Source organism: Corvus moneduloides, chromosome 19 (assembly GCF_009650955.1).
Source record: "Corvus moneduloides isolate bCorMon1 chromosome 19, bCorMon1.pri, whole genome shotgun sequence".
Lineage (NCBI taxonomy): Eukaryota > Metazoa > Chordata > Aves > Passeriformes > Corvidae > Corvus > Corvus moneduloides.
The window spans coordinates 2,968,460-2,992,566 of record NC_045494.1 but is presented as its reverse complement, the minus strand read 5'-3'; the positions used below and the strand labels follow the sequence as shown (position 1 = coordinate 2,992,566).

General features: G+C 46.6%; 1 protein-coding gene across 6 annotated transcripts in view; it reads left to right on the top strand.

Moving 5' to 3' along the window:
* Positions 1–6,087, top strand: part of CEP112 (centrosomal protein 112) — a 157,814-nt gene extending 151,727 nt beyond the window's left edge. For 5 of the 6 annotated variants that reach the window (XM_032129016.1, XM_032129013.1, XM_032129015.1 and 2 more), the window contains 3 exons: positions 2,562–2,663; positions 5,008–5,066; positions 5,931–6,087. In XM_032129016.1, coding sequence (XP_031984907.1) covers positions 2,562–2,663; positions 5,008–5,066; positions 5,931–5,934 — 165 coding nt within the window. In that variant the 3' untranslated portion in view covers positions 5,935–6,087. The remainder of the gene's footprint in view (positions 1–2,561; positions 2,664–5,007; positions 5,067–5,930) is intronic. The other variant, XM_032129014.1, reaches the window with a different exon arrangement.
* Positions 6,088–24,107: the final 18,020 nt, after the last annotated feature.

Here is a 24,107-nt window from a genome sequence, read left to right as displayed (position 1 = left end):
TCCTAGGGAGGCAGCTTGAGGCTATAAAAGAACAAAAAAAGCCTTTAAGGCACAAAAAAACTTATCCCTGCAGACATAGCTTTCGTTGGTGAAAAATAAGTGTTAAAAAATAAAAGCCTTCTGCCATTAAAATGAGTATCCATTAGCCCACTGAATGTTATTTTTCAGTTGTAAGAAGAGATTTAGATTTTTGCCATGCACTATTTTATCTGTTGGGTCAATAAACCTTGATAGTGACTTCAGCCAAAAGTACCAGCAGGTTGCTTACCATAATATGGCAGGAAACAGCTGGGCACTTATTTTCATCTTACTGTGATGCAATTACCAGTGAGCAGAGCTGAAAGTAGCATGTTTTGTCTTCTCAAACAAATTGGAATTGTATCCAAAAGAACAGGTTTCACTGTAAAAAAAAGTGCATGTCTTGTCTCTGAAATAGAGTAAGGGATCAGCCGCAAGCCAAACCGCAGCTACCAGGGCTTGTTTCTCATTTTCTTTCTCCATTCTCAGCTGACCCTGTAAGATATCTCCGTACTTCAAAGCACAATACAACATTTCTTCTTCCTGACTTTCCAAGAAACACCTGTGTCAGAAGGGAATGATCCTCTGCTGCTCTGCAAAGTTAATAACAAATGTTCCCAGCATTGTGAAAGCACTTATTTAGAGGACAACTGCAGATTAAACCATTAAAACCAGTGACCCGGTTGCAAGAAAACTGTTGCACAATTAGAAAATTATTATTGCCCTCACAGAGCTGTAAAAAAAAAAACCTTCTGTTGCATCTGCATATTGGCAAGGTGATCATCCAGATCCTCTTACCCATTAAATAGATCTTTATTAATCAAAATTTAAGAAATAAAAGCATTTTGCTGCTCTGGCTGCCTGTTTCTGGTCTCGTCTCACCAAGAATAAATGGAACATGTTGAATCAACTGAAATATATGTTTTCTGCTCTATCAAGGTCCCCACCCAAATGAGCTGTTGGCTCAGAAAATATTTATCCTGGCACAGTACTTATGCATAACTTTGGAAGCCTTGATAGAAATAGTAGCATAAATTTATTGGTGTAGCCCTCAAAAACATAAATTTTGATTGCTGGCTTATGCACAAGTGAAGTTCAGACGAGGTTTCCTGTCTCACCTCTTTTTTTTCCCTTCAGATTTGCATAGTGGCATCACTTCCTTGCAGTTCCCAAGGAAAGCCTCTAATTGTCCATTTGCATAGAGATTTGGCAATTCCTCCTGCCTATCAGGGAGAATTTTCCTAACGTTTCGTCAGATTGTTTTATTCCTTTTGTATTGATAATTGCACGCTGCATAATGCAGATTCTGGCACGAGCTGCTGTTCCCATGGGATGGTGTCGGGATGAACTCGGCCTCGGGTTCTCACGTGTGGAAGCCCTGGGAGCTCTGGGAGTTGGGATTTGGAACCTGTGGCTTCTTCAGGTGTAAGACTGAGGGTTGGATTTGTGGTTGCAGTGGTAGATGTCAGCTATTTGGGAATGTAAAACCAGCACCAAATGGCGTTGGTGTGTAACCCATGGGGAAAAAAAAAGATTCCATTTGAAAGTTTCAGTGTATTTTATGAGTTAATCTGATATCAAAGCCCTTTGATCCTTTATTTACATATTCAGCTGCTAATCCAGAAAAACACCAAAGTCTTTGCTTAATTTGAATTAAGCAGTTAATCCTATTGGGAGTTAACTACCGATGTGGGGCCCTGATTCAGCCAAGAAGGAACGTGATGGGCTGACCTGAGCCACACTCTCTGTGTTACCCCAGGTCAAAACTCCATCAAATCTAACCACTCTGGAGAGATAAGAAGCACAACCCTTCCACCTGATCTCTCTTCATGTAACTCTGCTCTGTAGCTCCTGTTTACTCAGCATCTGTTGAATAAAGTTGCAGATGAAAATTTCCCCCTATTCAAACCTCCTTGTTTTGGGGTCTTGGAACAGGTCTAAGATGCTCAAATCTACTCATTGAAAGTCCTGTAGTCTCCATGAAGCTGAGGAAGACAAAAAGTACAATAAAAAAATAGTTGCATGGTGAATAATAATTTTTAAAAATGTCCATGAAAGCACCTAGAAGTTGGGAAATTTTGTAAAATATATCTTGGGAAACAGTAACTTACCTTGTCTAAGGGAGCAAGGGACAAATGTCACCCCACTGACCTGGTTCGGATCCCACCAAAGACAGACAGAAAACTTCTGACTGTCAATTTGCAAGGTGTGTCTGCATAAATGCTCAGTTCAGCTGGATTTAAGAATGATTATTGCTTCTTCAGACCATGTCCCAAACAAATGCCTTACTGTTCCTTTCTCATTTTTTTCCTTCTCCATCTATTTTTTATTTTTATTTTTTCTTTTTCTTTCTTTGTCTTTTTTACCTCTTTTGCTCTTTACAGGTCTTTGCTGATCTTTCTTCTCTCTCCTTCCCTCTCCCTTTTGATAGCACAATCCTGTGTTTATTTGGCCTCCAAACTGGGCAAAAGAAGCAAAAAAATGTACTTTCCAGCATCTAAGAGCAGCCATCTCTATAAAAATTTCTCTTTGTTCTGTTATAGTTGATTACTGTACGAGAAGAATATGAAAAAATACTCAAAAGGCTGATGCCAGCATCTTCCAAGAAGGAATTTGAAGACACCATTTCATCTTTAAAATCTCAGGTAAATTCTTATTATTCATCTTGAGCATTTTGGGCTGGAAAAAAGCCATCTCTTCTAGACAGGAGGTTATGACCCTCTGAAATTTGGCCAAAAGTACTGAATAAGTCTCAACACCAAATTATGGCAGCACTCACATGCTTTTCACTCAGTCATATTTCACAAAACTTTTCTCCTCCAATTTGAGAGCTACCACGTTGTATCTTTTGGTCCCAGATTTTTCTTCCAGGAAAAACTGTGCTTTTTTCAGTATTAGGGTTTTTTCCTCAGCCTTTCAAATACAGGTCAGAGTTATCTTTCATCTCCCTTACCCTGTTTCTCCTGAAGGGATCATTTCGAGACTGCCTATAGGGGGTGAAGAAGAGGATTAGAAATAATTTTATTTTCTTTCCAGCCTGTGTAATAAAGCATATGGGATTTTTTTTAAAGATATTTGTCTAAATTATCATTGTGATATTTCTACATTTTCCTATATAAAAAGGCTCTGTAATGTTTTGTCTTAAACATTGCAAACCACCAGCTCTTCTACAATAATGCAGAATCAGTGTGATTTATATGAACTAGACTATTATTCCTATTATTGGCTAATAGGAATATCCAAATGTGATTGGAAATAGGGAACTTCTGATGAACTGGGTGTGTTTCTTGCACATGGTTTCTACAGAAGTTATTTGGGGCTTTTCTATTCAGTGTACTGGGAGCTGGAAGAAAACAAAATGTCATCATTGCCTGAACTCCAATGAGGAAGGATAAATAGCCATAAAGAAAGGTGATCATAGCTGTGGAATAATGGGAATCCAAGGAAAATGCCATCAGTGCATGTAACCGAGCTGGGAAGGACTGGGATCTGGGATCTGGGATGTCCTGGCTGAAAGGAAGAACTGGGACAAGGACAGTGCCAAGCTGGTGACTCAGAGCTGCCCTGAGCTCTGGGAAAAGCAGAAACCTGAGGACATGGAGCACAAGTTCAGGCCCATTTTCATCACATCCTTGTGCCAATTTTCAGGACCATTTTTCTAGAAATTTTTGATCTACAACATCTCATTTCTCTGTCTTATGCTATCTTCTCTATGGAGATGGTTGGTAATTCAAGGTATTTGGGGTTTTGTCCCCTTTTTCTCTCTTTGCAGTGCGTAAGGGTTATTCTATAGCATAGTTTGCTCTGCATGAGACAATTCCCCTGGCAGAGGCCACCTTCAATGGAAGTAGGAAATTTTCATGGTGGAAACTCAACATTTCCCTGTGCAAGTGGTGACACAACTTCAACACTCTGGTTGTAAACATTCTGCTTCCACCTCAAGGGATCCCTAGTGGGGGTGATGCTCTTTCTCATTTAAATAGTTGTGGGAAATAAATATTTAAGGGTCTATTGGGGAATTCTATTTCCAGTTGATAGTAAAAAGCTATTTTTAAAGACTCCTAAAAGGACTCTTAGCACTGCCTGATAGGAAGCGTCGCTCTGAGCTAATACAAGAATACCACACCTTTTAATGAGTTAAAAAAGAAAAAGTAGAGTCTGATATCCACCTGCAGGGCTTCTGTAAGCAGCAGCAGCAGCAGCAGCATTTCAAAGGAGTAAAAGTAACTGCACACATGAAAACCTGGGTGCTCTCCCAGAAATCCATCGCTGCTGGCTGTGTTTCCACACGCGCTGGCGTCAGAGACCACTCCGGGAGCTGGGCTCTCTCTGAAGCACAGGTGTCCTGCTCTTTGAAAATTGTTGAAATTCCTGTTTGAAAACATCAGACAAAAAGGGCACTGGAATCTCTGCACCTGTCAGGATTATTTATTGTTGGAGGAGGATGAAGAGGATAGGCTGGGTAAAAGCACCGTGTGCGGATAAAAATAAACAGCAGGAAAGGAATATATACTTGAGGCTTGGGTGAAGTTTTCTAAACATGTTGCTAAGTATAAAGGATTGCTGCCTGACTGTCTGCTCCTGGTGAGATGGCCAACAGGGGATGCAGTGTGTTAATAAGCATTAATTTGAAGAACAGGTGAGTATCTTAATCACAAGAGCAAAAGTGCAGGGATCAGAGCACAGGAATCACATGGGAGCTGCGAGGAGAATGGGAGCTCCCAAGCCCTTGCACAGCCCAGATGGTACCACCAGCTGGGTTTAACAACTGGTTTGACTGTGTTCCTGTAGGAGTAGAGTGCACAGCCAGAGGAGAGCCAGGGAAGCCAAGAGAACAGTCTTCTATTAAATATTCATTCTTCTATGCAGCTAAAGTGTTACCACATTTTATTTAGGCAGGAGAGACCAGAAAAATTCCTTTTATGAAATGAGCACAAATATATTAATTGGAATTTTGTACCCTATTTTCACGTGGGATGTATTTTACAGGTAAGTTTTCTGCTGAAGAGAGTCCTCCAGGAAGACCTGACCACCTACCATGCCAAAAAGTATGGGATTATCTTTGATCAATTTGTACCATTTCACACCTGTGGGTCCAGTTCTTGAAGTTTTACAGCTTAATTCAAACCCTCCAACCTGGGTGCAGTTTTAAAAGGTTATTTTCAGTAAACAAGCATCTGAGAATTTTTCCCCAGTGCTTAGTCAGTACTGCTAGAGCAAGATTAGAGAAGTTGCAGGTGCTTTGCAAGTCTGGGCTTTGCCTGCACGTCGAGGATGAGGCGGTGGCTCCTGCACAGCTGCGGCTCTGTGGTGATGCCACCTCCTTTTAAGATAGAAAACAATGATGCAAGGCAGAATATTACAGATCACATCTTCAAAGCACCGGATCTCCACAAGCCTGAGCTTTTTTTTTTTGAGGCGTTTACACCCTCCAGTATAAATTATGGCAACTGCTGCAGCCATAAAAAGCCTGGCTGTGCCTTTAGAGTAAGTGATTCACATGGAGAGGTGAGTACAAGGAAACTTCCTAGGAAAGCCACTCCATCTTTACTGTATTTATAGACATTGCTGGTATTTCATATCTCACATGAGGGTTTCTGCAACTAAGAATGCATGCTCGTAAAAATAGTGTCAGCATTTGTGAGATATTTAAGCAACTGTGAGAAGGTTAGCGGCGTGACAGTTGTGTGAAAATATTATTCCTAAATTACTTGTTAACAGGAATTAGCTAAAGCTAACTGGAAACTGAAAATGTCATAGATCCTTGGTAATAAGTCCAGCATAGGTAACTTTGTTAGATAAATAGAAAGCTCCAGACCCGCTGCCCACAGGACCCAGCCCTGCTTTCAGCCTGTTGTGTTCTTATAATAAGAATAATAAGGTATAACTAACAAAAATCTCTTCCTTTGCAGGTAACTGATGGATCGGTGGGATCTCTGTGATTGCCAAATGGACTGCTTTGAATAGGTTTGAAGATTTGGCTCTTGTAAATTATAATGCAAAGATTAGTGGTTCTTTTGTTAGCACAAAAAAATGAACTTCATGAAAATATATTCATAGCTCATGCCAGCATGGATTTTGTTGTATCTTCCTTCCATTATTTTTTTATCATTATTTTATTATGGATTTATGCTTTTGATACATGGTTTCACGCCATGCTGAGCTCGCTTACCGAGCAAGTAGACTTTGCTCTACTAATATTTTTGTTACTTCTTCCCAATACCATTTTTTTCACCTTAAAACATGAAGAAAACCCCATTTTCTATTACTATTATTATTGTCCAAGATATTCTAACATAATTTGACATTGTTCTGCGTCCATGTGTTTACATAATATTAAAATATTATTATTTTCTTATCTTTTTGTTTTGACATTATTGTCCTGCTTGAGCATCTCACCCACCTCAGTAGCCAGGGGAGTTTTGTATGGCTTTGTTAAGTGGGAATATGTGCTGTGTTTCAAGGGGTTATCTTGGCACAAGGATGAGAGCACCATGGTGGCAATGCAGGCAGCTCTGGCTGTCAGTGGGGTTGGATACTCCGGGCACAGGGAATTCCTTCCTCATGGACTGATAATACAGTCATGGGTGTTGTTGGAAAAGAGTCATAAGTGATACGGCCTTGGTGCCATGTGGGCGTGTGCTGGCTCTCCGCGACAATCCTGGGAAATCTGAGCAGATTCCAGAGGGTTTTCTGGGATAAGGTTTGAGGAGCAATGGAAAGCTGAAGGACCTGGTCAGCCCTCAGAGCTGGCCAGCCATGAGACAGTGCTGTTATCTCCTCGCCATCCATGAGCCAGAGTGGACATTGGTACGTTTGGAATGGGAACATTTAGATCTGTCAAACACGGGAATGGCTTTGTTCTTCCTGGGCACCATCCTGCTGCTGGTGTTGGGATCAAGGCACAGTGCTTGAGAAGGGGCAGAAATTCCTATTCCAAGTCCAGCTGTGGCCCTGGCAGCACCAGTGAGACCCTGCTGGAGGGGATGGCCACCTCTCCAGCCTGGCCCCGGTGTCACCGGTGCTCCCGTGCCGTGGCCTGGCAGAATTCAGAGGGTCCCGCTCCCTTGAGTGCCCGTGGTGGAGACAGCTGTGCTGCCAAGCCCCAGCTCACCAGCTGGGCTCTTATCTGCTCCTGGCACCGAGATCAAGGAGGAGAGGCTTTGGCAGGCTGGCTCCATCCACCCCTCCTCCTGGCAGCGCCGGTGCGCTCCGTGCCAAACCCCGGCTCCGGCTCTGGGTGCTTTGCTGGTTGTCAGCCCAGTTGGGGCCTGGGCAGGTTTTCCACCTTCCTTGAATCAACAAGTGATTCTTCTAATTACAGATAAGGGCTTGTCACGGCTCCTCTGATAAAGGAGGAGGTGCTGTGGCAGGTGCCACAAAGCCTTGCCTGGGGGAACAGGGAGATGTAGGAGCAGGAATTTGTTGGGATGCATTAATTGTGTAAAATGTTTTTACCCTGAAAGGTGCAGGGCAGCAGTGGCTGGGCTCTGCAGGAGGAACAGGCTGTGGGCACTGGCATGTACCCACTGGGCATGGCCCCATGTCCAAATGGCAGAGGTGGGGACAGTGACAACTCCTCTCATGCCTGAGGGAAATGAGGCATCTTTGATTCTGCTTCTCTGCTTGTGTTTTTCTGTGATATCTGTGTGGTTTTAATGCTTTTGACAGCAGGAAGGGGTGTACATCGATAAAGAAACACATGGGCCCTCTTCTAGCTACTTGAATTCCTGAATTTCCTTCTTTTTGATGGAATTGGGTTGTTGATGTCACTGATGGTCATAAAGCAGTTTGAGAAAAGTAGATGTTGGTCAGTCAGGGGGGTTCAAAACTCTATGAAACTCTCTCCAGCATCAACTACAGCTTGAGGACCACTTTGAAGGTGCTTATGAACCTTGTAAGAACTTAAATGTGAGTTTGGGTGGAATTCTCTTGTAGCTGTTAGCATTGCTTTGGTCATTTTTGTAACAAGTGAGAGTTAGGAGTCCAAACTGAAGAATTAGAAAGATTTCCGTAGTTATTACTTGCTCTCTGCCTCTCTTTTCCCCACTTGGTAAGGAATTGCCAGCTGCCAGGAGTTGGCTTCATTGTCCCTAAACAAGCTCTGGCCAAACCAGCTTGAGTGTGGTTACAACCTTGTTTCTATTTTATATTGATTTAATTCACCTGTTTGTGAGAGAAGATTGTTTCACCCTCTATAAAACCCCCCAAGAAAATGTCACCATAACATTTTTCACCAGTACCCAAGGAGGTGACCCTTATCAAGGTGACACTTTATTTCAGTGCCACTCACAGTTCTTGTGTTACATGGAACAAAAATGCTCCATTTTGGCCCAGCTGGAAGAAAAGGGATACAAGGTCCCTCCTTCTGCTTGCGTCTGCAACAGAGCTTTAATTGTGCTGGGGACAGCAGATACTCCTGGTACTTGCCCAAATCTCTCCTGACTGTGGTGGTTTCAAACTGAGAAATGATTTTACTGCACAGAAAAATATTTTACAACGATTAGAAGAAAATACTGACTGAATTGTCTGGAAAACACACAGAGCTTTGATCCTGATGCTGAGAGGTCTTGATAGAGAATCTCTGTAGGATCTGCTTTTTTTTTTTTTTTAATTCTCTTAGTGCACTGCAAGTCCTCCCCAAATCACAGAATGGACTGGAGGCACCACACTGCTAAATTATACTTGGTCCCATTTGGAGGGTACAAAGGAAAAGTAAGACTCCAGATATTGTATGAAGAAGTTTCAGAACACAAGGTCATTTTAATTCAGCCTTTTTTTTCCAAGGAGCTATCTTTTCCAAGCTTTGATATTTTCTTCAGAAAGGTCATTTCCTTTAAGTCTTTGTCATTAAAGACTTTTTCTTTAAAATGCGCTATCAAAGCGTGCAGAAATTGCAAGTTACTGAAACTAAAATGCATGATCAATTTTAAGTCTGCCTGCTAAAGCTCTCTTAAAATAGATGTGCTCTGGTACTGGTGGCTTCTTTGATAAAGCCAGGGGATGATATGCAGTTGGTCAGTTCAAACCACAAAAAAAAAAAAGATAATTAAATAAAACTTTTCCTCCCTAAATTGAAAAAAAAAAAATAATTGTGAAAAAGCATTGAAAGAACTGAATGAGGGTCTGATCCTGCAAAAATGTGCCTTGCGTGAGAGAAGGAGGGAGTGTGCTGCATGTGGGAGCAGTTTGTAGCACTTTTGCACAGTGATTGTGCAGCTCTGTGGTGTTATCTGGCATTTGTCATAATGTAAATAAGGCAAACCCCTGGATAAAATACAATTTATTTACCATTTGCTGCCACAATTGGTCTCTCCTTCACTGACAGAGAACCAGGGAACTAAAAGAGTGGAGACTGTGCTCTTGTTCTGCCGTCCATAATCGCAATCTTTTTTCATCCCTTTCTCCCATGAACTATGGGATAGTTCATCCCATGAATTTATGGCTACAGGTCATAAGAGCTTTGCTTCTTTCCAGGCATCCTTGGGAGAAGGGATGTTTTCTTTCCTGATGGTGCTCTAACAGGAAACTTTAATTTTCCTTTCAACCCAGGTATGTCCAATATTCAGGGCAGTATTTTCAGCAGACCCTTGGGAAGGTGGCCACGGAGCTCACCTTCACACAAGGAGGATTTAGAGCTGAGACCCCCTTTGAGCAGCTCTGTAAAACAATTTTATCTGCAGGGCTGGGTCCCAACAGCCTGTTTGTTTCAAATGCTCCATGGACATACAGCTTAGTGGGAATGGAGGTGGGCTTTTTTATGGCAACACAGGATCCAGACTCAGTACTTGGGGCTGAAAACAAGGAAATGTGTGTTGGTAGAATGAGCAAAGTAAAGGAACACCTTCATCTCAGCTGGGCAGTGAAGTTGTAACAATACTTCCACCTTTATAAAATCTATTTAACAGATTTATACTTTAGGAATCTTGTTCTTCTCCCATTGAAACCTCGTATCAGTTTAATGCCAGGCAGAGTTGACCATCCTTTCAAAAGAAGGTTGTGAGTCCTAATTCTTTTGTTGTCTCAAGCTAACACTGAAGTTAACTTTGTCCAGTTTTGCCCAAAGAAAGGATTCAAGGAATTCATTAAACCTCTAGCCCTAGAATCTGTAAGAAATCTGTTGGTGGAAGTGATCCTGGGCTGAAATCAGGGAAGTAATACCACCCTTGGCTCTTCACTGAGGAGCGCTGGGAAGTGCTGGAGCGTGCAGGACTTGTTTAATGAGATTTAGTTGGCACAGGCTCAGATGTGTCACATGGCACTGAGGATGTGGCAGGTCAGTCTCAGGATCACAGATTCTCCCAAAGCAAATGTTTTCAAAAAGGGATTCCTCAGAACTGACTCTCTCTCTTTGCATTCAGAGCCCATCTAAATCTCTCACCTAAATTTTATACAGTCAGTTTTCATAAAGTCAGACTCTCATTGTGCATCTGAGGGTGGTGGAAAAACAGACTTAAGAACGTGAATAACCCCATGTGGATTTCATGATCAGTCAGAGCCTGGATGTTTGCACGGCTGGGTTTAATTGTGCTCAGGAATGATATTATGTCTTCTGAGACTTATCGACACTTGCTTGTCATCTTCTTGTTTGTTCATCCTTGTTGGGTGAGGTCACTGACTAATTTCAGTGTAGATCTGAATTTACAATGAAAATTCTGAATGAAAACTCTGCTGCTCTGCTCAGGAGATCCTGGAAGCATCCCCACAATCTGAGGTTTGCTCCAGCACAGGTGGTGGCCCTGTGCCGCCCCAGTGCCTTTGTTCAGACCTTTGGTGTGGTTCTTCCTGCACCACTGAGCTGCTTTGCTGCAGTTTGAAATATAAATACTGGGCATGGTAAAATGGAACCAGACACCTGCACCAGGGTCCAGCTCCCACCCCAAACCCTGCCACAACACTAGCAGGACCAGAGATTATGGACAAAAAAGCTGCAGGACAAACCAGCCACTTCCCAGAGGGGCATTTCCAACCTGAACCTTCAGCCTAATTCAGTAAAGCCCATCTGCAAACACTTAGCCTTGAGCTTAACCTTCACTTCAGGCCTATCCCCATCCTTGGATGTGCTGCTAAATAAGGACCTTCTGGGGTTTCAGCCCTACAGCCAGGATGGATGGTTGACTCGTGCCTCTAGTGCAGATGATACCTGAGCTGGTTTATGCTCCCAAATGTCTCCCTTGAAGCTTCCTTCTCTGAACAGCACTACTGTACAAACAGAATCATTTAGGTTGGAGAAGAGCTTTAAGACATCAAGTTCAACTGTATCTCCACCATCTTCCTGCCTGAAAAATCCTTCAGCACCCTGTGAGCTGCTCCAACTTTGCTGTTGGGTGACTGTAAAAGGCTCATGCAACATCTGGTCTGCAAAGGATGACTGAAGTTCTTACCCCTGGTAAGCTGGTGGGGTAGAAGCAGCTTTCTGTGTGGAGTGGGCTTTTTTTTTTGTTTTTTTCATTGGGGTATGTTGGTGGAATCAGCATATTTAACCTCTCTGGTGGATCTAGTAAGGTCTGTAAATTATTTCCTTTCATGTGTTTCTAGTGGAGGTTGATCCTTTCTCTCCAGGCAATGCAAACCTCTCTCAGGAGCTGTTGTGACAAGCTGTGCTCAGCTGGCCTGTGATGCTGAGCCTTGTGCAGGATCCAGCCCACGGGTGACTTGGTGTGGTGCCACCTCAGCAGGTGTCACCTCAGGGTGTCAGCACCTGGAGGCAGGTGAGCATCAGTGCCCCTCAGGGACCCCTCCCTCCCTGGTCACTTCACTTTTATCCTCGCAGAGGAGGAGCAGGGCTTTGCTGGGCTTGAGCCCTGCAATATGAACGTGTGTTTTCGGTGTCACTTTAGAAAATAAATGCAGTTGTGGTAATCCTGTAGGAGAATGGGATGGGAAGTGCCTGGTGGTCCCTCTGTGCTGTGTTGGCAGAAGATGCTGGGTTTGGCCCACAGTGTTGTTTTCAGGAACGTGGTCAGTGTAAGGTACAGGGTTGTGAGCAAGAGAGTGAGAAATGCCAAGCATAAACTGAAATAATATTTTTAAATTCTTGCAACTCCCAGAAGCTTTCTCACTGATGTGAGCAGCCCTCTCTGGATCCTTGTTTTCCTTTTTTTTTCATACAACAGCCATTTCCAAGTAAATGTACACATACCCATATGAGTGCAAAGCTGTGAAATAGCTGCATGGATGCTTAGAAACTTGTACTTAGAGATCTAAAGACCAAAAGGGACTTGGAAGTGGCCTAGGGACACTATTCTTAAAACTTCCCTGAATTAATTTTCTGCTTCAAAACCAGTGGGTTTGGCTGAAAAAGATCGTCTCTATTAGAAAAAGAACTACTACCCAAATATTATTGAAATCCTCTTTTACATTGTTCCTGACTGTGATCAGAAATTCCTGCCCTGAATTTGGTGTTATTAATTACCTTCTCTTTTTAATTTGTGATTATTCCTTTTTTATTTCACTTTTTGCTGTTTTCACTCCTTTGCATACCTCACCTGCAATACTGTTCCATCATTATAAAATCAAAGTTATATATTATACATAGGTTGGTGTAGCTAAAAATATTTCCAGAGGTTTCAGTTATCAGTCACAATTTTTTTTGTGACTAAAGTTTCTCCCCAAGTTGATTTTTCTCCTAATCGTTTGCAGGCTGGTGGAAACCAGTTCTGTGCAGGGGCAGCCTCAGAGCTGCCCTGCATGGGCACAAAAGGTTGGGCTTGGGAGAACAACGAGGAGAATACAGCGGAGGAAACACCTCCCTGGGTGCCTGTGGTTACAGCCTTGCTGGAATCACCCTCGGTGCGGTGCTGGGCGTCCCCGGAGGCTCCTGCAGATGTTGTACCCCGAGGTCACAGCCTTTGCCCTTGCGTGCCGCCGGCTTTGGAGCCAGGAGCCTTCCCGGCCTTGTTCTTTGCCGGGCAGGCGGGGGGGAAGCCTTTCCTCCCCCCACCGCGCATTTGAAGCTGTGTTTGCAAAACAGCGCTTGGGTTTTGATGCTTTGCCTTGATTTGAATGCCCCAAGGGCTCTTTGATTGAGCGTCTTCACAACCTAATGTTCTCGAAGAAACCCAAACGCTCTCGGTAATTAACGATGTGCAATTATGGGTGGGTTTATTTGTATCCTGACCTATCATCTGGGCTGTGCTGGAGATTGGGATGGGGGTGGGTCTGGATCTTCCTGCGGGGATGGGACTTTGGGGGAGTTCAGCTCACAGCTGAGCTCCGGGAGGGGATGGAGCCGGGAGAGAAGGTGTGAACCTCACTCAATTCGCACTTTGCATCTGCAGTCACCTTTGGGTTTAACCTTTGCTTGCCCATGGAGAGGCAAAGACGTGGTTGGTCCCTCTTTAAGCACTCGGGTCTCCCAGGCAGAGCAGTGTCAGGGCTTACAGCGAGCAGCTCCAGAGAAAGCAGTGACGAGGCAGAGCATTACAGGGGGGAGAGAGGAGTGATGGATATACAGCAACGCTGCCTCCTGGATGTTCCTGAGCACAGATGAAAGTGGGGCTGGCAGCCTCTCCTCTCGATGCAATCTCGGCCCGCGGAGCTGTGCCGTGTTTAACGCGGTTACACGAGTGAGACGCCGCTGCCAAACCCTGTTTTCCTCCGTGTGTGGCTTGACAGAACATCGTGTTTAACCTCAGAGTGGATGGGATAAAACAAGGTTCTCTGTCAGGACTACAAATTCATGTTTCTGTCTGCACCTAAGCTCTGTCTTCCACTCCCAGCTGTGGCTGTTCCCATCGGCAGATAGGTGGGATGCTTTTGAGGGGACACGGCAGCCTAAAGCCTTGATCTTTTTAGTCTGAATTAAGTTCCTTTAAATTTATGCACCTAAACCACTTAACCCCTTGGAAAAATGCCTTCAGTCCCTAAAAAAAAGCCCTTGCAGTGGTTTGCTCACCAGCTTGGTCCACATCTGCTCATACCCAGATGTTGCCCCAGCTAAAAGCAGCCTCCATTTAGTCCCAAGTGTTACATATGTTTTCAGAACATCTTGTAGAGCCCTGTATGGGAGTTAATGTGTAACAGGGCTCTCAGCTCAGCATCTCTGAAAGCTGTCCAAGGCAAGCCCATCCCCAGCACGTGGCGTTCCCATATGGAGAAGGAGAACAGGGACCCAGCTCCATCCTGCACAGTCCATGTATGGAAAAGCTCGAGTGCTGATGGTCTCTAGCACAGCTCCCCAATAAAATGGTGTAATAATTAACAACAGCATCTGAGTCTCCCAGCTCCTCACAGCCTGTTCCCCCCGGAGCTGATGCTGGGTCCAAGAGCCCCATATTGATCGTTGATCTCCTCGGGGTGGATTTGAGGCATGGAAGATTTGTTGCTCATGCTTTGGCACATCTGTCTGAAAAATCAGACTGGCATTTCCACTGGGTGCCAAGAGCTGGGAGCTGTGGAGGGGGCTGCTGCAGACCCCCCTGCATGGACCAAGGCTTCAGGGATGCTTTATCAGCATCTCTTTGTTGTTGGCTCGAAATCTAGCCCTGCTCAGTGCTGTGGGAGAGAGCCCGTGATGGATAATGGGATGTCCCTGCTCCCAATCTGATGGATGGGAGCTGTTTGTACATGGAGCCAAGTGTGGTGCCTTCTCCTGGGCGTGGTGTGATTCCAGGGCTCTTCCAGGACAGCTCAGAGCAGCCCCTGTGTGTCCTAACGAGCCCCCTAATGAGCTTTGTTCGGGGGCTGCAAGCACAGCTGCCGTGGGGACAGCTGGGAGACGCACGGAGCTCCTGGGCCCTCCATATGGATGCTCTTGACCTCTGCGGCCTCTGAAACTCCATGTGGCTGCTGAGGACACTGGAAAGGGTCAACCCCCTCTCCACACCCCCAACAAAAGGAGGGTTTGGCAGACACAGCCAGGACCAAGCAGTGAAACGATCCTAGAGGGAGGTGGAGGAAGCACCGGTTTTCCGGGGACACAGATTTGCAGCACAGCAACATTCCCTTGTAAACATGGGTTGGAAAAGCAGCTCCCACACGCACAACCCTCACTGGGTGCCCAGTAACTGGGGCCAGACGAGTCTAACGGGGCTGGGATCCAGCCACTGCCATCGAGAGGCTGCTGCAGCTCGGCCAGGCAGCACGGGGTGACTTTGAACCCCCTCCCCATCCCCACTGCTTTGTTATCGGGGCCATTGTGGGGCTGCTGGAGCCAATCCCTGCCAGCCCCGATTCAAAGTCCAGGTGCCAACCAACTTGAACTCTCCAGCATCCCCGCCGTGAAGCAATTATTCCCTCAGACACATTCATTGTTCTCATTACACCATAAATTGTGAATGAATTAAACATGCACTTACCACTATGCACCACAGCTGTCAAGGAAAATAACACACCAATATCGCGCGGGGCTGGATCCTGCTCCCACCCCTCTCCCAGGAAGGTTTGCTGCTCACAGGGAAGGAGGCAGCAGCCAAGCTCACTGGAGCTGGTATTTTCTTTATGGAGAGGCCAAATCTCTGTTCCCACTTACAGCAGCTCAGGCCAGGACTGTCTCCCTTGGATTTGATGTTTTAATTATGGTTTTTCTCCCCTTTTGGCCACATGAATATCGCTGCTGCGCAGAGGGAAGGCTTGTCCTGAGCTTCCAGACATCCCATGTCTTACTTGGGGCACAAAATCCTGCTGTGGGTGTGAGAGGAGAAATCCAGCCTTGCTTTGGGCTGGTGGGATAAAGCCACTGGAGCCCCTGTGCCAGCAGGAGGACATGCCTGGCCCAGAGCCCCCAGCCCAGGCACAGGAGTGCTGGGCTCACTCCCATGAGCATCCCAGTCCATACTGGGAATTTCACTGTACATGACTGCTAGCTGGCAAGTGAAGCTGTAAAGGAAGGGTGATTTACAGGGAAGCTGTAAAAAGGTAATTCAGATGCCTGACTTGGTTTTAGGGTGCTGTATGCACACACACACACAGACACTTTCCCAAGAAGCAGCATGGGCGTTTATTTATTTTCTAATCTCTGATCCATGTCCACAGAGTTTATAGAGCTGGAGTAATCTCCTGGCGTGTCCAGATAAATTCCCTGATTGTTCCTGCTCCAAAGAGAGGACCTGGAGCTGGCAGCCACCTTGGGGTACAATGTTGGGATTCTCCAGACGGGATTACAGAGGAGGCTTTTCTTCTGAGTGCGGGAGCTGGAAGTTTGTCTGCATTTCTCTCCTTGCACCGCATCTCCAAGGAGGTTTTCACTTTCTAAGAAGGATGTTACCCACTGAGCTATTCATAGCAGTTAAATGAGAAAAGGGGTTAATAAAATACATGCTAGAATAAAGAAAATAAGATTAGAAGGACTGATGTTTTGGCTGTGAGGCCTTCTGTGGGCTGCAGAGAGAAAAGGGAAAAAAAGAAACAAGATTATTATTTCTTTTCTCTGGCTCAAAGAACTTCATGGCCAGAATGGCACCACTAATCCAATTTTCTTTCTAACAAGTATTTTATCAACACCTCTTTCTTTTTTCTCCCCTCTATTCTCCTTCCTTCGGTCTCTACACTGACATCTGATTAGTTGCATTAAAATTAAAGTTTCAGCTCCAGGCTGGCTCTGCTCACAGAGGCATTTGTGGGGCTCTCAGGAGCTGGGGATCCCTGGGACTGTGCCCATCTCCCCGCTGCTCACGTGTGCCTGTGCACACACAGTCCCCGCACTTTCTGGGCACCTGGTTTTCCCTCGCTGACCACAGCAAAGTCTCTTTTCCAGGCGCTCAGCCCCGCTTGGCAGAGGATCAGATGCAGCTCCACTGAAAGCAAACAGCCGCCTTTCCGAGGGAGTAAATATTTCGCAACATGTTACTTCAGTCTTATTTATTATGAACATATTTTCCCTTTTATGCGGGGATTTGCCAACTCTCCGGAGTCACAAAACCTCACTGCGGCCTCGCAAAGGGCAGCTGTGCCTCTCCTCCCCCCTTGCCATTCTGAGGGGATCCAGAGAGGTTTCACCCAGCCCTGGCTCCCCTCTGGAGAGAGGGATGTGTTGCAGGAGCCTGGGATCATCCCCTGCTCTTTCCCAGGGGCACCTGAGGTGGGAGATTTGGTGTGAGCAGTGGTGTTGGGTCATGGATCAGAGAGAGAAGTTCCCATAGGACCAGTCTGCCCCAGTATGTCCTGGAGGGGTTTTGGGGTAATACATTGGAGGAATGGGTGAAACATGAGGAGAGGAGTTGCTCTCCTGTTATCTGCCTTCTCTCCTAAACCTGCTGGAGGGAGAAAAAGGGAAGATCTTATGTGAGGGATGGTGCTGGAGGAGGGGTGGGTGGGGGAACGATCAAGAAGAGACCCCAGAGAGGACCCTTTATCTTGGGCAGAGGAGAAAATTAATTAAAGCCTTAAAAGAACCTGATTCATTTTCATCAGCCCATGCCTCCTGTCCAGCTGGGGGAAACTGCTGCTACACTGACCTCCCTTCCTGGAGGTGTGATGGGGCCAGGGCTGTGAGGGTCCTGTGGCTCCAGGCACTGCTCCTCTGCGTAGGTGAGCTTTTGGTAGTGCCATTTTTTCCTTCTTTCAAGGATTAAGGAAGCAGATCCTGCAAGGTTTGCCTGGGTCTGGGGAGGATCTGAAGTGGGGCACCTGTGAGCACAGCAGCAGCTCGGGGGCTGCTGGCACCATGGGGTGCAGCCTTTGCCTGGGTCACTCCTGGTTCCCTGGGAGATGAAACTCCCCCTGTGTGTGCCGGGGGCCCAGCTCGGGGAGCAGATGTCACAGGGAGGTGTGCTCGGCCAGCCTGCTGCTTTTGGAGGGATTGGGATCATGTAGAGCCAAGAGATTTTCTCTACTGTGTTTAACTCCATTCCTCCATATAATGAGCTGAAAAAAGAAGATTGAGTAATGATCATAGTGCAAGAGAGGGTGTCACTGCAGCCAGCCCTTCCTATGGGATGGGGCCCAGCCCTCCATGGGATGAGCCCATGCTCTTCAGGGCAGGGGTTTCCAGCAGCCGAGGAGGCTCCCCAGGAGCTGGCCTGTGCCCTGACCCAGTCAAGGCAGCCTGTCCAGCAGCAGCATTTTTACAGGAACAAGGAGAACTTTATTCCTTTGTTACCTCCTTGGATCACCTCCCCCCTTCCCTGAGCATCCAGGTGCTGATAACTGGCCAGAGATCAGAGCAGCTGGAGCAGGAGTGAGTGGCTCAGCCCTGGCTTTGCTGCCACAGTTTGGGATTACTGTTTAGCCAGGAATTAGCTGGCACAGGGGCTCCTCTGATCCTCTGGGTTCATGCATGGAGAGCTCTGAGGTAGAGAAGCAATGACCTGCCGTGGCTCGGGGTGTGAGGAATATCTTGGGCTGTTCCCATTTGTTCCTAATCCTTCTTGGCTTTTCTCTTCACTGGAAAATGAGGCCGTGTTGGAACACGACCTTGGTTCAGCATATTAATTAGCAGGATGTTTAAGATAGGTCAGCAGTTAAGCGTAGACAGGCACGGTCATGCTCAGCATAACGTCAGGGGATGGGAGTTAATCCTGCGATTCCAGCGGGATTCACTCAGCACCGGGTGGGGGAATGATGATCAACTGGAACTTTTTAGTCAAATTTGAGTTTTGATGGGAAATCAACATTTTCTACAAGCAGAGAGGAATTTCTAATTCATGCTTTTTTCCTCCCCTCTGTAGCAAAGCTGAAATTCCAGGGCCAGTTGCAGCCAAACCCCAGAAAGTGGGAGTTCTGTGATGCAGCAGTGATCTGTAATGGACATGGTGGTGTGACATGGATGGGTGGCACTGCCATGGCCCAGCCACTGTGTGCTACTCCACTCCCCCACACTCTCCTTGTCCAAGCCTTCCTTGGGAGATGCCATCTGGGTCTGTGAAATGTAGAGTAAAACTACAGCTCCTGTGTTGTATTGCATTTTTAAAAAGAAGGTATTTAGTTGCAATATAGGGTTTATCAGGATTTTCTTTGAGTTGGCTCAGTTTTCTTTGGAAAACCTTTCCTGTCAGGACATTTTCCACTGATTTGATGGAGAAGACCAGCAGGACCCCACTGAACCAGCAAGTGATCCCCCAGTCTAGGCTGTGGCAGCACGAGCACCCTGGGGTGCACCGGCCGCCAGCCATGACCTCCCTCCCTCTGTTTCTTCATCCCAGACGTGGTGTTTGATGTCCCTGCCTGGTGTCACCTCTTTCACCACCCCCGCTCTGGACCCCCAGTGCCACGTGCCAGCTCCACAGCCGCCCCTCACGCCGTGTCTGTGCAGGCTTCGTTAGCATTTCTCAATCAACGCTTTCTCGTTAGTGGCTGGGGCCACTGGGAGCTTTGAATGAAGGTGGAGCCAGGCCAGAAAAAGATCCTCTCCTGAAAAATTATGATGAAAGCAATAATGGCTGGGTCCTTGAGCAATGCCTGCCTATGACGATCGTTGTCTGGAGGCTACTTAATTACGAAACTCTGTTCTCAGCCTCGGGCTTCATGGTCTTGTGCCTTTACTCTCTCTTAAGCAATGTTTTATTGCTATTGTCCTCAACCTACTTCATATTAAGTTCAGAGTATCTGAAAGTTATATGAAATATATCTTGGTTTTCTATTCTATTTGCATGAATTTCTTGTATTGTGGGGTTGGTTTGGTTTTTTATTGGTATCTGAAAGCCTAAAGCTGGGATTATCTAAAGGATTATAGGAGAATTAGGCACCCAAAGCCAATTGATTTTTCGCTGTGAATTAGCCAAGTGCATTTGGAGGGCTGGAGATTTTGGTCTGTACTCATGGTTTCAGGTCCACCTTGTACCATCTCGGTAGAGAGCTCAGCACAACTCAGGTGGCCTTAGAAAGGTGCTGAAGCAGGAGCAGTCAGTAAGAAAGTGCAGGTACGAGGAGGGAGACGTGGCCCTGAGACATTAAACCGCCTTTGAAAATCTCCTTCTGACTCCCCGAGGCTCTCTTGAAAACGCCACTCTAAGTTACCATCAATTTTGATAATTAAGCACTGGTTTAATTTTAGAGTAACAATAATTGTCAACATTTTCCAACCCAAGCACCTTAAATTAGACACGCAGCTCCAAAGGTTGGCGCGGGATCAAAGCGCGGCGGTGCAAGCTTTTTGGGAGATGCTGAGCACACACCGAGGTTGTGCTCAGGACTTCACAAACCCAGGCCATGTGGGCTTGGTCCCCTGCCAAACGTGGTGCACTCAACATGCGTTTCAACACCTCGCTTTAGGCACCTCGGATTAAAAAAAAATTAAACCAAAAGAATTGGCTGGGAGTGTTACTCCGATTTTCCCCGGACGGTGAAAGTGCGGGCTGGCTGTGGTTCTGTGGGGAGAGGGCTGGGTCACAGCGTGGAGTCCATGCAGGGTGTGACAAGGATGTCACCAGCACCCTGGTGCCAGGACCAGGACAGCAGGACCAGGAAGCAGCCGGGAGAATTCTCTGAGCCTCCTTCCCCGTCCTCCAAGAAGGGAGTGAAGCCTCGCGCAGTGGCTTTGTGGTGGCTGTTGGCAGCAGGGAGGGGTGGCCAAGGCAGCACCTTCTGGGTGGCAGCGGGGTGCAGGTGGCAGAGGTGCTGCTGCTCCCAGGGAAGGGCAGGAAGGATTCCCGCTGGGGCATCCTATGGGATGGAATCCTTCCCGAGAAGGAGTCGCCCGTGTCCTGCTGGGCATCGCCCGGTGCCAACGCCGGGCCCGGGGCCCCCTTGCTTTGGGGTGGGGGTCATTGCTGGGGCCGGGGAGGGGCCCCAGCGCAGGGCACCCATCCCGTGTCCCGTCCGTGCCGGGCCCGGCGGGGCGAGGTGCCGTGGCGAACATCAAAGCCGTGATTAAGCCAATTCTTTAATCGTATCTCTCTGTGCCTTTGATGAGGCTTCACCTCGCCGTGCTCCCCACGCCCAGCCCCACCCCGGGTTGGTGCTTTTGCTTTATTTTTCTCAGTGATTTGGAAGTTGCTGGGGCTCCTCTTTTTTTCTTTCATTCCCCCCCTTTTTTTTGCCTCATTTTTCCTTTATTTTTCCCCTTTTCTTTTCCTTCCCAAGGCTCCTGCCAGAGCTCGGTGTTCCCCCAGCCCCCCGAACCCCCAGCCAGCCGTTAAGGGCACATTCACACCTTTTTCCCTTGCCTTGTCTCCCCTTTATTCTTATGAAGTTCTCATTGATTATTGCCCTTAAATTCCTCAGTCCGGTCATAGATAAAAGGATAACCACTTCAAAGCAAAGTGTTAAGAGTTTAACCTCGAGCTAAAAGAGTGGACAACAAGGTAATTGAGGGTAATAACTGATCACAGACCTACTTTCAAAGGCACATGCAAGCCTCACTTTCAGATGGCTTTAATTTTATTAACATTTGTAGCAGCTCTAGATGCTTTTGAATCATTACAAACTTCAAAGGTTGAGGTAACACTCCAAATGGAGAACCTGACACCAGGTTTTTTGTTCAGGCCCACATCATATTGATAGTCTCTCTTGCAAGCATGTAACATCTCTTCTCAAACTATAAAAACCTAGATGAAGAAAATATTGCCAATAGAGAAGATCAAAGCCTGAACCTCCCTTTGAATGATCCCAAAGAAGTCAAAACAGAAAACAACACGGGAAAAAAATGCGTCTATATTACTTCAACTGTCTTTATCCATATTTAAACTTGTCTGCTGACGCAGATGAGGATGGATCATTCTCCCAGAGTTTTATCAAACTATTTGGCTGATCCTCTGTTTCTCTTTGGGCGTTTGGAGCTGGCCCTTTGGCTTTCTGTGGCACTTAAACCCAAGATTTGGAAACAGCACATAGAGGAACAGCCCTGACTCAGCTGGAAGGGGAGCCAGGTGAGGCAAACCTAAAAAATATATTTATAAACTGAAAACACAGAGACTAAAATGAAAATGATAAAAACACCCACAGTTCTCCCATCTCCAGGCCCTGATAATCACCGGAATAAAGGTCATCTGTGGATGTTGAGCTGGTTTACAGCCCAGTGGGGTCAGGGTTCCCCCCGTGCCCGGGGATGTGCCCGTGGTCACCCCGGGCTGGGTTTGCTGGTGCAGCTGCACAGCTCCTTGTGCCTGATCTAGTGCAGCCATTCCAGGGGCCACATGGTGAATGAGCCCAGGAATTGATCCAGGGTATAAATAGCCATTTTCTTTGTCTATTTTTTGTGCGGGAAGGGTTATTTTTAGCTGGGTGAGTTCCCTGAGCTAATGCCTGAAGCATTCACAACGAAGGGGGTGGCCCAAGGAAACGGGCTGGCCCTGCTGCCAAAAAACACATCCCCGCTCCCCTCTGCAGAGGGGCTGCTGCCACTTCAGCGGGTGCCCAGGCTCTGTGCAACTTCAGTGGTCAGGGAGAACCTCCCCAGCTGTTTCAGCCTCTGTAAAATCATCGAGAGAAGAAAAATTACTCCGAATTTTTTTTTCTTACTGGTGTACAGCAGGTTCTATAATGGTGTAATCCTTTCCTCCTGATTTGCATTGGTGTAATAGCAGTATTAGGAAGGTTATTATTTTAGTGCACTCCAGGACAAAGGGCTGGGTTTGACTCCAAGGTGTTTAACAGTGTCTCAGCTGTGACTGCAGCTGGTCCAGCGGTCACAGAATCATGGAATGGTTTGGATGGGAAGAGACCCTAAAGGCCATCTTGTTCCACCCTCTGCCATGGGCAGGGACACCTTCCACTATCCCAGGGTGCTCAGAGCCCTGTCCAGCCTGGCCTTGGGCACTTCCAGGGCTGGGGTGGTCTTCCTGTGACAGCTCAAAACTCCCACTGCTCCAGTCTGGAGATGCAGAGCTGTCCCAGCTGGAGCACAGTGGGTTTGTTCAGACTGAAGGCCAGAGCTTGGTGACTGACCCCGGGTCTCTGACCCAGGGTTTTTGTCACCTCACTTGGAGCCACGAGTGACAGATCCACATTCCCAGTGCTGGCTGGTGTCAGGTGTATCACAGGAGAGCCTCATTATCCGTGTTCACTTCAAGAGCAGATGTCAGCGGGTCTGAGCTTGTGGAAACCACACGTTCCTTTTAAATGTATTAAATACACTCTGTTTTTGAGCCTAGCTCCGATATACATTCTCCCATGAACTGAAATCAATTTAATATAAGCTGCTCTCTCTGTTCTTGGCTTGGGCCTGTGTAACGAAAGGACAATGGTGTATTGCTTAAAATCTATGGAATTTATCTGACTTATTGTCTGAAGTTATGGCGAGAAGAATAATCAGCTATTTCAGGCATTTCTTTTCTTGAGTCCATTATCAGAGAGGGTGGATAAATGGGATCCAGCCTAAAACACACGTGTTGCTGATGCCCAAGGCAAGCCCCCTTGCAGACCCTGGACCTGCACAAAATGTGCTCAGAAAATCACTGCCCCTGTGGCCAGTTTGTTCCACTGGAGCGCTGACCCCTCACTGTGCCGTCCCCCAGGCCAGCCCGAGAGGCAGGAGGTGCCCCATTTTCCAGGGAGCTGATCATCATCCCAATGGGCTTCAGTGGGAGAGACACATCATGGCAGTGCTCTTAATTAATTTAAACAGCCAGGTATGGGATGGAGATCATAGTCAAAGTGTTATTTCCATGCTTTCCAAAGTTTATTTTCCATTTCTAAGCAAACCCCTTCATCCATGAGGAAGATGATGGGAGTGCTCTCCTTCCAGCTTGCAAGGGGCTTGTGTGAAAGATCTTATTTCCATTCCGTGCACAGAGGTGAATAGACCCTAAATGTATCTCTGGCAAATTCCTCAGAACCAGTGTTTTTTTGGAGGTGTGAAACCCCACAGCAGCATGGTTGTCCTGTAGCCAACCTGACTCTATGTTACCCACAACAGGATTTCAACTTTTCCTGCTTTCTAGGAGTTTTTAGGGCTTCCCCCAGGTGGAAATGTTCCCATTACAAACCAAACTTATCTCAGGAAGTAGCAGCTGGGACTTAGGAGGTGACAGCAACCTCCTGCTCCCCTCAGTGCTTCCTGCCACCATCACCATCCCCTGTCAGGGGCTCCCACTGCATCACCATTAATGAGCTGATCTGCATGTTTGATTAGAAGGCCTTTGATTAGACACGTGGAGGGGGTGTGCTGGCCTTTTCCAGGGTAATAACAGCAAGGTAGGAACTGCTTCAGTGCCAGAGGACCCTCCTGGGGATGGGCTCTGTTCCTCAGTCCCATGAGCTGGAAAGGCTCT